Source organism: Seriola aureovittata, chromosome 1, assembly GCF_021018895.1.
Source record: "Seriola aureovittata isolate HTS-2021-v1 ecotype China chromosome 1, ASM2101889v1, whole genome shotgun sequence".
Lineage (NCBI taxonomy): Eukaryota > Metazoa > Chordata > Actinopteri > Carangiformes > Carangidae > Seriola > Seriola aureovittata.
The window spans coordinates 308,600-323,247 of NC_079364.1; the positions used below are offsets into that span (position 1 = coordinate 308,600).

At 30.6% G+C, this 14,648-nt stretch overlaps 1 protein-coding gene across 1 annotated transcript in view; it reads left to right on the forward strand.

Annotated features, from left to right (window-relative positions):
* LOC130171310 (ras-related protein Rab-8B) overlaps positions 1-13,947 on the forward strand; it is a 34,789-nt gene extending 20,842 nt beyond the window's left edge. Inside the window, exon 8 of the mRNA XM_056379260.1 lies at positions 11,179-13,947. Coding sequence (XP_056235235.1) covers positions 11,179-11,268 — 90 coding nt within the window. The 3' untranslated portion in view covers positions 11,269-13,947. The remainder of the gene's footprint in view (positions 1-11,178) is intronic.
* Positions 13,948-14,648: the final 701 nt, after the last annotated feature.

Here is a 14,648-nt window from a genome sequence, read left to right on the forward strand (position 1 = left end):
CTATGACTTTTTATGCCTTACTATACTATGTCGTTTTTATGCTTTTCTATACTATGTCGTTTCTATGACTTTTCATGCCTTACTATACAATGACTTTTTTATGACTTATTATGCCTTACTATACTATGACTTTTTATGCCTTACTATACTATGACTTTTTATGCCTTACTATACTATGACTTTTTATGCCTTACTATACTATGACGTTTTTATGACTTTTCATGCCTTACAATAATATGACGTTTTTATGACTTTTCATGGCTTACAATACTATGATGTTTTTATGACTTTTTATGCCTTACTATGCTATGACTTTTCATTCCTGACTTTTTTATGACTTTTTATGCTTTTCTATACTATGTCGTTTTTATGCTTTTCTATACTATGCCGTTTTTATGACGTTTTTATGTCTTACTATACAAATACATTTTCTGAAATTTTCATGCCTCACCATACTTACTTGGCATGATGACAAATTAGTCAAGAGAGACTCAGTTGTGTAAACAAATAAACTTTTATTGCAAATTTCAAAACACGAGAGGGAAACTGAGAGATGTGAGAGTCTTTGGCGACTTGACCCCATGGTGTTGTCATCACATGTAAAAGAGGGCTGAAGCTGTGTTAAATATAGGAAAGTCCCCGGGGTCTTGACATTGGTGATGGTCCTGGAGATAGAAAAAGAGAAGCTGTAGATCTGGATATGATGAGGAGTGATGATAAGCTTGGCCTGACTGGATTTGAAGACTGGAGGTGGATGGAGTGGAGGAGGGTTGCAGCAAACGCACTGAAATGACAACAAAGAACACATTTTCAAGTATGACCGTAACAACGTGATTGGCTGGTTGAGATAGTAGGGAGATCTGATTGGTTGCCGAACACCTGAAGTCATCAAATTAAAAGGATGATGTTTTTTATACTTTACTATACTATGACTTTTTATGCCTTATTATACTATGACGTTTTTATGACTTTTCATGCCTTACAATAATATGACGTTTTTATGACTTACTATACTATGACTTTTTATTCCTGACGTTTTTATGACTTTTTATGCCTTACAATACTATGATGTTTTTATGACTTTTCATGCCTTACAATAATATGACTTTTTTAATGACTTTTCATGCCTTACAATAATATGACGTTTTTATGACCTTTCATGCCTTACAATAATATGACGTTTTTATGACTTTTCATGCCTTACAATAATAGGAAGTTTTTATGACTTTTTATGCCTTACTATACTATGACTTTTTATGCCTTTCTATACTATGTCGTTTTTATGACTTTTTATGCCTTACTATACTATGGTTTTTTTTATGACGTTTCATGCCTTACTATACTATGACGTTTTTATGTCTTTCTATACTATGTCGTTTTTATCACTTTTTATGCCTTACTATACTATGACTTTTTATTCCTGACGTTTTTATGACTTTTCATGCCTTACAATAATATGACGTTTTTATGACTTTTTATGCCTTACTATACTATGACTTTTCATGCCTTACTATACTATGACGTTTTTATCACTTTTCATGCCTTACAATAATATGACGTTTTTATGACTTTTTATGCCTTACCATACTATGACTTTTTATGCCTTACTATAATGACATTTCATGCTTTTTTATACTATGTCGTTTTTATGACTTTTCATGCCTTACTATACTATGACTTTTCATGCTTTTCTATACTATGTCGTTTTTATGACTTTTTATGCCTTACTATCCTGTGACGTTTTTATGACTTTTTATGCCTTGCTATATTATGACTTTTTATGCCTTACTATACTATGACTTTTTATGCCTTACAATAATATGACGTTTTTATGACTTTTCATGCCTTACAATAATATGTCGTTTTTATGACTTTTTATGCCTTACTATACTATGTCGTTTTTATGCTTTTCTATACTATGTCATTTTTATGCTTTTCTATACTATGTCGTTTTTATGACTTTTTATGCCTTACTATACTATGACTTTTCATGCCTTACTATACTATGACGTTTTTATGATTTTTCATGCCTTACCATACTATGACTTTTCATGCCTTACTATACTATGACGTTTTTATGATTTTTCATGCCTTACAGTAATATGACGTTTTTATGACTTTTTATGCCTTACTATACTATGACTTTTCATGCTTTTTTATACTATGAAGTTTTTACGACTTTTTATGTCTTACTATGCTATGACGTTTTTATGATTTTTCATGCCTTACTATACTATGGCTTTTTTATGACTTTTTATGCGTTTCTATACTATGACTTTTCATGCCTTACTATACTATGACGTTTCTATGACTTTTCATGCTTTTTTATACTGTCGTTTTTATGACTTTTCATGCCTTACAATAATATGACGTTTTTATGACTTTTCATGCCTTACAATAATATGACGTTTTTATGACTTTTTATGCCTTACTATACTATGACGTTTTTATGCTTTTCTATACTATGTCATTTTTATGACTTTTTATGCCTTACTATACTATGACGTTTTTATGCTTTTCTATACTGTCGTTTTTATGACTTTTTATGCCTTACTATACTATGACTTTTCATGCCTTACTATACTATGACGTTTTTATGACTTTTCATGCCTTACAATAATATGACGTTTTTATGACTTTTTATGCCTTACTATACTATGACTTTTTATGCCTTACTATACTATGACGTTTTTATGCTTTTCTATACTATGTCGTTTTTATGACTTTTTATGCCTTACTATACTATGTCGTTTTTACGCTTTTCTATACTGTCGTTTTTATGACTTTTTATGCCTTACAATAATATGACGTTTTTATGACTTTTTATGCCTTACTATACTATGACATTTTTATGACTTTTCATAGCTTACAATACTATGACGTTTTTATGACTTTTTATGCCTTACTATACAATGACTTTTCATGCCTTACTTTACTATGAAGTTTTTATGACTTTTCATGCCTTACAATAATATGACGTTTTTATGAGTTTTTATGCCTTACTATACTATGACTTTTCATGCCTTACAATACTATGATGTTTTTATGACTTTTTATGCCTTACTATACTATGTCGTTTTTATGACTTTTTATGCCTTACTATACTATGACTTTTTTATGACTTTTTATGCCTTACTATACTATGACTTTTTATGCCTTACTATACTATGACGTTTTTATGACTTTTTATGCCTTACTATACTATGACTTTTCATGCCTTACAATAATATGACGTTTTTATGACTTTTTATGCCTTACAATAATATCACGTTTTTATGACTTTTCATGCTTTTTTATACTATGAAGTTTTTACGACTTTTTATGTCTTACTATGCTATGACGTTTTTATGACTTTTCATGCCTTACTATACTATGACTTTTCATGCTTTTCTATAATATGTCGTTTTTATGACTTTTTATGCCTTACTATATTATGACTTTTTATACCTTACTATAATATGACGTTTTTATGCTTTACTACACTATGTCGTTTCTATGACTTTTTATGCCTTACCATACTATGACTTTTTATGCCTTACTATAATATGACTTTTCATGCTTTTTTATACTATGTCGTTTTTATGACTTTTTATGCCTTACTATCCTGTGACGTTTTTATGACTTTTTATGCCTTGCTATATTATGACTTTTTATGCCTTACTATACTATGACTTTTCATGCCTTACTATACTATGTCGTTTTTATGACTGTTCATGCCTTACAAAAATATGACGTTTTTATGACTTTTTATGCCTTACAATAATATTACGTTTTTATGACTTTTCATGCCTTACTATACCATGACTTTTTTTGTCTTACTATAATATGACGTTTTTATGCTTTACTACACTATGTCGTTTTTATGACTTTTTATGCCTTACTATACTATGACTTTTCATGGCTTACAATACTATGACGTTTTTATGACTTTTTATGCCTTACTATACTATGTCGTTTTTATGACTTTTTAATGCCTTACTATACTATGACTTTTCATGCTTTTCTATAATGTCGTTTCTATGACTTTTTATGCCTTACCATACTATGACTTTTTATGCCTTACTATAATGACATTTCATGCTTTTTTATACTATGTCGTTTTTATGACTTTTCATGCCTTACTATACTATGACTTTTCATGCTTTTCTATACTATGTCGTTTTTATGACTTTTTATGCCTTACTATCCTGTGACGTTTTTATGACTTTTTATGCCTTGCTATATTATGACTTTTTATGCCTTACTATACTATGACTTTTTATGCTTTTTCATGCCTTACTATACTGTCGTTTTTATGCTTTTCTATACTATGTCATTTTTATGCTTTTCTATACTATGTCGTTTTTATGACTTTTCATGCCTTACTATACTATGACGTTTTTATGATTTTTCATGCCTTACTATACTGTCGTTTTTATGCTTTTCTATACTATGTCGTTTTTATGACTTTTTATGCCTTACTATACTATGACTTTTCATGCTTTTTTATACTATGAAGTTTTTACGACTTTTTATGTCTTACTATGCTATGGCTTTTTTATGACTTTTTATGCGTTTCTATACTATGACTTTTCATGCCTTACTATACTATGACGTTTTTATGACTTTTTATGCCTTACCATACTATGACTTTTTATGCCTTACTATAATATGACTTTTCATGCTTTTTTATACTGTCGTTTTTATGACTTTTTATGCCTTACTATACTATGTCGTTTTTATGACTTTTCATGCCTTACAATAATATGACGTTTTTATGACTTTTCATGCCTTACAATAATATGACGTTTTTATGACTTACTATACTATGACGTTTTTATGCTTTTCTATACTATGTCGTTTTTATGACTTTTTATGCCTTACTATACTATGACTTTTCATGCCTTACTATACTATGACGTTTTTATGACTTTTCATGCCTTACAATAATATGACGTTTTTATGACTTTTTATGCCTTACTATACTATGACTTTTTATGCCTTACTATACTATGACGTTTTTATGCTTTTCTATACTATGTCGTTTTTATGACTTTTTATGCCTTACTATACTATGACGTTTTTATGACTTTTCATGCTTACAATAATATGTCGTTTTTATGACTTTTTATGCCTTACTATACTATGACGTTTTTATGACTTTTTATGCCTACTATACTATGACGTTTTTATGACTTTTTATGCCTTACTATACTATGACGTTTTTATGACTTTTCATGCCTTACAATACTATGACGTTTTTATGACTTTTTATGCCTTACAATACTATGACTTTTCATGCCTACTATACTATGACTTTTTATGACTTTTCATGCCTTACAATACTATGACGTTTTTATGACTTTTCATGCCTTACTATACTATGACTTTTCATGCCTTACTGTACTATGTCGTTTTAATGACTTTTTATGCCTTACTATACTATGACGTTTTAATGACTTTTCATGCCTTACTATAATATGACGTTTTTATGACTTTTTATGCCTTACTATACTATGACTTTTCATGCCTTACTATACTATGACATTTTTATGACTTTTCATGGCTTACAATACTATGACGTTTTTATGACTTTTTATGCCTTACTATACTATGACATTTTTATGACTTTTCATGGCTTACAATACTATGACGTTTTTATGACTTTTTATGCCTTACTATACTATGACTTTTCATGCCTTACTTTACTATGAAGTTTTTATGACTTTTCATGCCTTACAATAATATGACGTTTTTATGACTTTTCATGCCTTACTATACTATGACTTTTCATGCCTTACTGTACTATGACGTTTTAATGACTTTTCATGCCTTACTATACTATGACTTTTCATGCCTTACTGTACTATGACGTTTTAATGACTTTTCATGCCTTACAATAATATGACGTTTTTATGACTTTTTATGCCTTACTATACTATGACTTTTCATGCCTTACTATACTATGTCGTTTTTATGACTTTTCATGCCTTACAATAATATGACGTTTTTATGACTTTTTATGCCTTACTATACTATGACTTTTCATTCCTGACGATTTTATGACTTTTTATGCCTTACTATACTATGACTTTTCATGCCTCACTATACTATGTCGTTTTTATGACTTTTCATGGCTTACAAAAATATGACGTTTTTATGACTTTTTATGCCTTACTATACTATGACGTTTTTATGACTTTTTATGCCTTGCTATATTATGACTTTTTATGCCTTACTATACTATGACTTTTCATGCCTTACTATACTATGTCGTTTTTATGACTGTTCATGCCTTACAAAAATATGACGTTTTTATGACTTTTTATGCCTTACTATACTATGACGTTTTTATGACTTTTTATGCCTTACAATAATATGACATTTTTATGACTGTTTATGCCTTGATATATTATGACTTTTTATGCCTTACTATACTATGACTTTTCATGCCTTACTATACTATGTCGTTTTTATGACTGTTCATGCCTTACAAAAATATGACGTTTTTATGACTTTTTATGCCTTACAATAATATTACGTTTTTATGACTTTTCATGCCTTACTATACCATGACTTTTTTTGTCTTACTATAATATGACGTTTTTATGCTTTACTACACTATGTCGTTTTTATGACTTTTTATGCCTTACTATACTATGACTTTTCATGGCTTACAATACTATGACGTTTTTATGACTTTTTATGCCTTACTATACTATGTCGTTTTTATGACTTTTTATGCCTTACTATACTATGACTGTTCATGCTTTTCTATAATGTCGTTTCTATGACTTTTTATGCCTTACCATACTATGACTTTTTATGCCTTACTATAATGACATTTCATGCTTTTTTATACTATGTCGTTTTTATGACTTTTCATGCCTTACTATACTATGACTTTTCATGCTTTTCTATACTATGTCGTTTTTATGACTTTTTATGCCTTACTATCCTGTGACGTTTTTATGACTTTTTATGCCTTGCTATATTATGACTTTTTATGCCTTACAATAATATGACGTTTTTATGACTTTTCATGCCTTACAATAATATGTCGTTTTTATGACTTTTTATGCCTTACTATACTATGTCGTTTTTATGCTTTTCTATACTATGTCATTTTTATGCTTTTCTATACTATGTCGTTTTTATGACTTTTTATGCCTTACTATACTATGACTTTTCATGCTTTTTTATGCTATGAAGTTTTTACGACTTTTTATGTCTTACTATGCTATGGCTTTTTTATGACTTTTTATGCGTTTCTATACTATGACTTTTCATGCCTTACTATACTATGACGTTTCTATGACTTTTTATGCCTTACCATACTATGACTTTTTATGCCTTACTATAATATGACTTTTCATGCTTTTTTATACTGTCGTTTTTATGACTTTTTATGCCTTACTATACTATGTCGTTTTTATGACTTTTCATGTCTTACAATAATATGACGTTTTTATGACTTTTCATGCCTTACAATAATATGACGTTTTTATGACTTTTTATGCCTTACTATACTATGACGTTTTTATGCTTTTCTATACTATGTCGTTTTTATGACTTTTTATGCCTTACTATACTATGACTTTTCATGCCTTACTATACTATGACGTTTTTATGACTTTTCATGCCTTACAATAATATGACGTTTTTATGACTTTTTATGCCTTACTATACTATGACTTTTTATGCCTTACTATACTATGACGTTTTTATGCTTTTCTATACTATGTCATTTTTATGACTTTTTATGCCTTACTATACTATGTCGTTTTTACGCTTTTCTATACTATGTCGTTTTTATGACTTTTTATGCCTTACTATACTATGACGTTTTTATGCTTTTCTATACTATGTCGTTTTTATGACTTTTTATGCCTTACTATACTATGACGTTTTTATGACTTTTCATGCCTTACAATAATATGACGTTTTTATGACTTTTTATGCCTTACTATACTATGACATTTTTATGACTTTTCATGGCTTACAATACTATGACGTTTTTATGACTTTTTATGCCTTACTATACTATGACTTTTCATGCCTTACTTTACTATGACGTTTTAATGACTTTTTATGCCTTACTATACTGTCGTTTTTATGACTTTTCATGCCTTACTATACTATGACTTTTCATGCCTACTATACTATGACATTTTTATGACTTTTCATGGCTTACAATACTATGACGTTTTTATGACTTTTTATGCCTTACTATACTATGACTTTTCATGCCTTACTTTACTATGACGTTTTAATGACTTTTCATGCCTTACAATAATATGACGTTTTTATGACTTTTTATGCCTTACTATACTATGACTTTTCATGCCTTACTATACTATGACGTTTTTATGACTTTTCATGCCTTACAATAATATGACGTTTTTATGACTTTTTATGCCTTACTATACTATGACTTTTCATTCCTGACGATTTTATGACTTTTTATGCCTTACTATACTATGACTTTTCATGCCTCACTATACTATGTCGTTTTTATGACTTTTCATGGCTTACAATACTATGTCGTTTTTATGACTTTTCATGCCTTACTATACTATGACTTTTCATGCTTTTCTATACTATGTCGTTTTTATGACTTTTTATGCCTTCTATACTATGACGTTTTTATGACTTTTTATGCCTTGCTATATTATGACTTTTTATGCCTTACTATACTATGACTTTTTATGCCTTACAATAATATGACGTTTTTATGACTTTTCATGCCTTACAATAATATGTCGTTTTTATGACTTTTTATGCCTTACTATACTATGTCGTTTTTATGCTTTTCTATACTGTCATTTTTATGCTTTTCTATAGTATGTCGTTTTTATGACTTTTTATGCCTTACTATACTATGAATTTTCATGCCTTACTATACTATGACGTTTTTATGATTTTTCATGCCTTACAGTAATATAACGTTTTTATGACTTTTTATGCCTTACTATACTGTCGTTTTTATGCTTTTCTATACTATGTCGTTTTTATGACTTTTTATGCCTTACTATACTATGACTTTTCATGCTTTTTTATACTATGAAGTTTTTACGACTTTTTATGTCTTACTATGCTATGGCTTTTTTATGACTTTTTATGCGTTTCTATACTATGACTTTTCATGCCTTACTATACTATGACGTTTCTATGACTTTTTATGCCTTACCATACTATGACTTTTTATGCCTTACTATAATATGACTTTTCATGCTTTTTTATACTGTCGTTTTTATGACTTTTTATGCCTTACTATACTATGTCGTTTTTATGACTTTTCATGCCTTACAATAATATGACGTTTTTATGACTTTTCATGCCTTACAATAATATGACGTTTTTATGACTTTTTATGCCTTACTATACTATGACGTTTTTATGCTTTTCTATACTATGTCGTTTTTATGACTTTTTATGCCTTACTATACTATGACTTTTCATGCCTTACTATACTATGACTTTTCATGCTTTTTTATACTATGTCGTTTTTATGACTTTTTATGCCTTACTATCCTGTGACGTTTTTATGACTTTTTATGCCTTGCTATATTATGACTTTTTATGCCTTACCATACTATGACTTTTCATGCCTTACTATACTATGTCGTTTTTATGACTGTTCATGCCTTACAAAAATATGACGTTTTTATGACTTTTTATGCCTTACTATACTATGACGTTTTTATGACTTTTTATGCCTTACAATAATATGACATTTTTATGACTGTTTATGCCTTGCTATATTATGACTTTTTATGCCTTACTATACTATGACTTTTCATGCCTTACTATACTATGTCGTTATTATGACTTTTTATGCCTTACAATAATATTACGTTTTTATGACTTTTCATGCCTTACTATACCATGACTTTTTTTGTCTTACTATAATATGACGTTTTTATGCTTTACTACACTATGTCGTTTTTATGACTTTTTATGCCATACTATACTATGACTTTTTATGCCTCACTATAATTTAACGTATTTATAACTTTTTATGCCTTACTATACAATTACCTTTTTATGAATTTTTACGACTTACTAAAACTATGTCGTTTCTATGACTTTTTATGCCTTACCATACTATGGCTTTTTATGCCTTACTATAATATGATTTTTCATGCTTTTTTATACTATGTCGTTTTTATGACTTTTTATGTCTTACTATGCTATGTCGTTTTTATGACTTTTTATGCCTTACTATACTATGACGTTTTTATGACTTTTTATGCCTTAATATATTATGACGTTTTTATGACTTTTTATGCCTAACAATATCATGACTTGTTATACCTTGCTATACTATGACTTTTTTTTTCCTAATTATACAATGACTTTTTATGACTTACTATACTATGACTTTTCATATTTTAATATACTATGAGTTTCTATGCCTTAGTATACCATGACTTTTTAAGCGATAGTATATTGTTAGTTTTTATGTCTTATTATACTATGACTTTTTATGCCTTACTATACTTAAATATCTTTTGACTTTTTCTTTTTCCTCATTATACCATGACGTCTTTTGACATTTTCCTGACTTATTTTATTGTCATATTTTATGAGAGACATGGCTAAAATCATACCGTCTCACACGTCGCCAGCAATAACAAGGTCTGTGTCAGATGTTGGACCAGGACATGCTGACAACATATAAATTAATGAAGTCATATTGAGTCAACAGTAAACCTGAACCCAGTACGTTCTGTAAACCTGCTGAGTCTTGAGTCTGCAAATCTAACCAGGTTCCCAGTCTGCACTGGGTCCAGACTGGGAACAGTTCAAATCATAGCTGGTTTTAAATGTCATGTTTTGATCTGTATCATCCTCATTGATCGATATCAATCAATCCCTTGTTCTCTAAATGTTTCTCATCTGACGTCATCAATATCTGCACATGAAGATTGTTTCAGTCTCTACAGGGTTAGCCACATATGTTTCATGCAGAAATGCGACATGGGAGTCATAGTTGACGTCTACATTGATGTTGTAGGTTCTTTATTTTCTGTCAGTAGTTTTGAACCAGGAGAGTGTGACATCACAATTACATGATGTCTGAGTGATGGACACACCTGTCAGTCATGTGACCTACCTGCTGGTGATGTCAGAAGCTGATTGGTTCATGTTCTTACCTGAGAGTGAACGTCTTTTTCTTCTCCTCCTCTCCTGCAGAACGACAACAACCCGTCAGGTGGAGGAGGTCCAGTTAAAATCACAGAGTCTCGCTCTAAGAAGAGCTTCTTCAGGTGTACGCTGCTGTAGGCGGAGCCTCCTCTCAGACTCCTCCCCCTCCCCCTGATGATGGAGGAACAACAGACCTGTGGAAACATGAAGAACCAAACATGTTGATTTCATCTGCTCTTACTCTGCTCTGATCTGCCTCTTCACCTCCTGCACGCCACTGCCTCCTCTTATCTTCCTCCTCCTCCTCTTTCTCCCCCACCTACTCTTCTTCCTCCTCCTCCTCTTATCTTCCTCCACTTCCTCCTCCTCTTCCTCCATCTCTTCCTCCTTCACCTCCATCTCCTCTTCTTCCTCCTCCTCAGCTTCACAGGTGAAGGAGACTGAGAGTCTTAAAAGAAAATGTTTTAAAGAAAGAAAATGAAAGTGATGATGATGAAGACTGAATGTCAGAGATGAAGAGCAGAGCCTCAGTTATCATATTTTATATTTTTTAACTTTCTCATGTTTAAATGTTTTTTTCCAAAGATCGAAGCCTTAAAGGAGCAAACGAAGTAGCATCAGACACATCCTGACGACTGTTACAGTCTCTGATCATTAATCAATAGTTAATGAAGTGATAAATTAAAAAAAAAAAAAAAAAAAAAATATATATATATATATATATATATATAGATTCATTTAAATTCAAAGATTTCTAATACCTTTTAATTATGCTGATAAGAACGAATTAAAGAATAAAAAACTTAATTTGAAAATGAAAATTCAAAATTATTATTTATAAAAGATTTTGTTCAAAAGCTTTTAAAGGAGTTCATGAGGTTTCTGTGGTGAAATGTTGACGTGTCTTTAAAGCGTCCACAGAATGAAACTGTTCCAACAAACACATCTGAGAAAAAAGAAAAACAAACTGTGAATCCTGCAAAACACAAAGATAAAAATCAATAAACCAAATGTTCAATAAATCAATTTTAAATGGATTCAAACAATATTTGTTTTAAACGTCTTAGATGTTATTTACAGTCACTGGTTCATTTCCATCTCCTGTTTTATTTTTTATCACTTTACTTTTAGTTCAGTGACAGTTTCATTTCCTTTCTTTTAAAAAGTTTAATGGAAAATTAAATATTCATTGATAAAAATGTTTCCATAGTTAAAATATTATAATAAATATTATTATTTTAACAAAGAATTTTCTCCTTTGGTACAAACAAGTATCAGAGCTGAGAATAAAACATATTAACTCATATCTATGACACAGGCCCAAAGAATTAAATATTTAACAATTATTATTTAAACATATCTGTTGATCATTCTTTAGTAAAGTCATTAAAGTTGGTGCTGCGTCATCATTAACAAGAGAAGAAGAAAGTAACTGTAGAAACCTGATGTGGTTGTTTCAGCTGCTTCAGTTTGAAATCAGCTGTTTGTTCCTGTTTTTACTGCCGACTCACTTTCTTTAAGCTTTTCTATATTTTTATATTTTCTTTAAAACCACTCAAAGCTTTTTATGTTGATTTTATTTTTTTAACATTTCAGAGGAATTTTATCTGTTTGTTTGTTTTTGTATCAACCTGAAATATTTCAATTCACTTCATTTACAGCTGTTCACAGATCCCCTGTTTAATTAGTCTCATTAATTAAAGCTCCAATATCGTAAACTGATCAATAAGTAAACAACCGTTTCATCTGTGAACAGCTGCACGTGAAGAGAACAGATGTTTTAACATGTGTTGAACTGTGTGTTGTGTTTACAGACTCAGCAGTATTACATTATATTATTCTATTATTATTATTGTATTAATCTCAAGCTGATGAAGGTGCTTTAACAAGCAAACAATCTGAAACGTCACAAATCAATCAATACTGATCAATACTGACAGGGAAAATAATTGATCTGCCAGTTAATATCTATGTCTTTAATTACTAATTGACCAATAATTTAGTTTCTAATGTTTGAATCCAATATTCACCTCCGGACTGATGAATCAATATGAATCAATCGATCGAGGACACAGCTGCTTTTATCACAAAGTATTGATCAGAACATTAATTTGTTATTTGAGAGAAAGAATGAATGTAAATCAGCTTAAATCAAATAATCAGCTGATTGATATCAGAAGAAATAATCAATCAAAACCAACTTCACTTCTTCTGTTTCATTGTTGAAGTTTGTTGTTTTTTATTTTCAGCACTTTGTAACTTTGCTAAAACAGTGCTATGCAAAATATATTATAATAATGTTGTTGTTGTTTTGAGGTTTTGTTACGGAGTCACATGACTGAAGTTTACTTTAGTTTTTTCACATTAAAATCAGATTTCAGACTTTTTCACTTCAGGTCTGATGTTTTTTTTTTACACATGTACATTTTATATTTGGACTTTGTTCTTTGATGCAAAATAAAGAGAGAGTCAAGATTACTGATCTGCTGATAAACTGATGATTGATTAGAGGAGGGAGCTGAGTGAAAACAGATGAAGGTCTGAAGACGAGCTGGATGTTTCAAACCTTCAGACTTTTTCCGCTCTGAAGAAAATTCAACTGATTTTTAGGAGAAAAATTCACGTGTGTAAAAACTCATTTGGACTTTTGGAGTGAAAAGGTTATCAGACTCTTATTGTGAAAGGTCTCTGATCATAAGATGGCTGCAGTGACCTCTGACCTTTGACCTCTCCACCTTCAGGTTGGTCTTCCACTTCCTGCTCTGGGAAGTCTGGAGCGTCACAGCTGATTGTACAATAAAATACTTTTTCTATCAACCGGCCGTCTCTGTTCATTTTTACAATCATAACGATCGGTCTGATAATCAATCAGATTATTGATCACCAACATTGATCGTCTTTTTAAAGCCAGAGTGAAACAGTTTTTAAATGTTTATTTGTTTATTTATTGAATCAGATGTAAAATCTGTCGTATAATCAATAATGAAAATGATCATTAGTTTCACTTCAGTTAAACTGATAAAACTGAACAGCACAACAGAGAGTAGAGTACCAACAGCTGATCAATAATCAATCATCTTAAAACCAGTAAAAAGGAGACAAGATTCAGCTGTGTCTGTGTGTGTGTGTGTGTGTGTGTGTGTGTGTGTGTGTGTGTGTGTGTGTTCTGTAAACATTCTTGACCTTTGTTCACATTTGATTTTTATTTCATTCAAGATTCCAAATGTGATTTAAAAAGTGCTGCTCTTCCTTCCCTTGTCTTCATCTGTGCATAAATCACCTGTCACACTGTGTGGGTGGGGCCTGTGACTTTGTATCTGCTGTTCACCTCACCTGCAGACAGGTGTCCTGTGGCCCCGCCTCCTCGCTCCTGTCTCTCCGTGAAGAATCAGTGGATCTCAGTGTGTTGGATTCTTTCATCAGGTTCACTCGTTTTTTATCTTATAGAGATAAAACCTCCTTCTCTATCTCCTTCCTTTCCTACCTCCTCCTCTCCTTGGCTACCTTCTCCTTCCTCC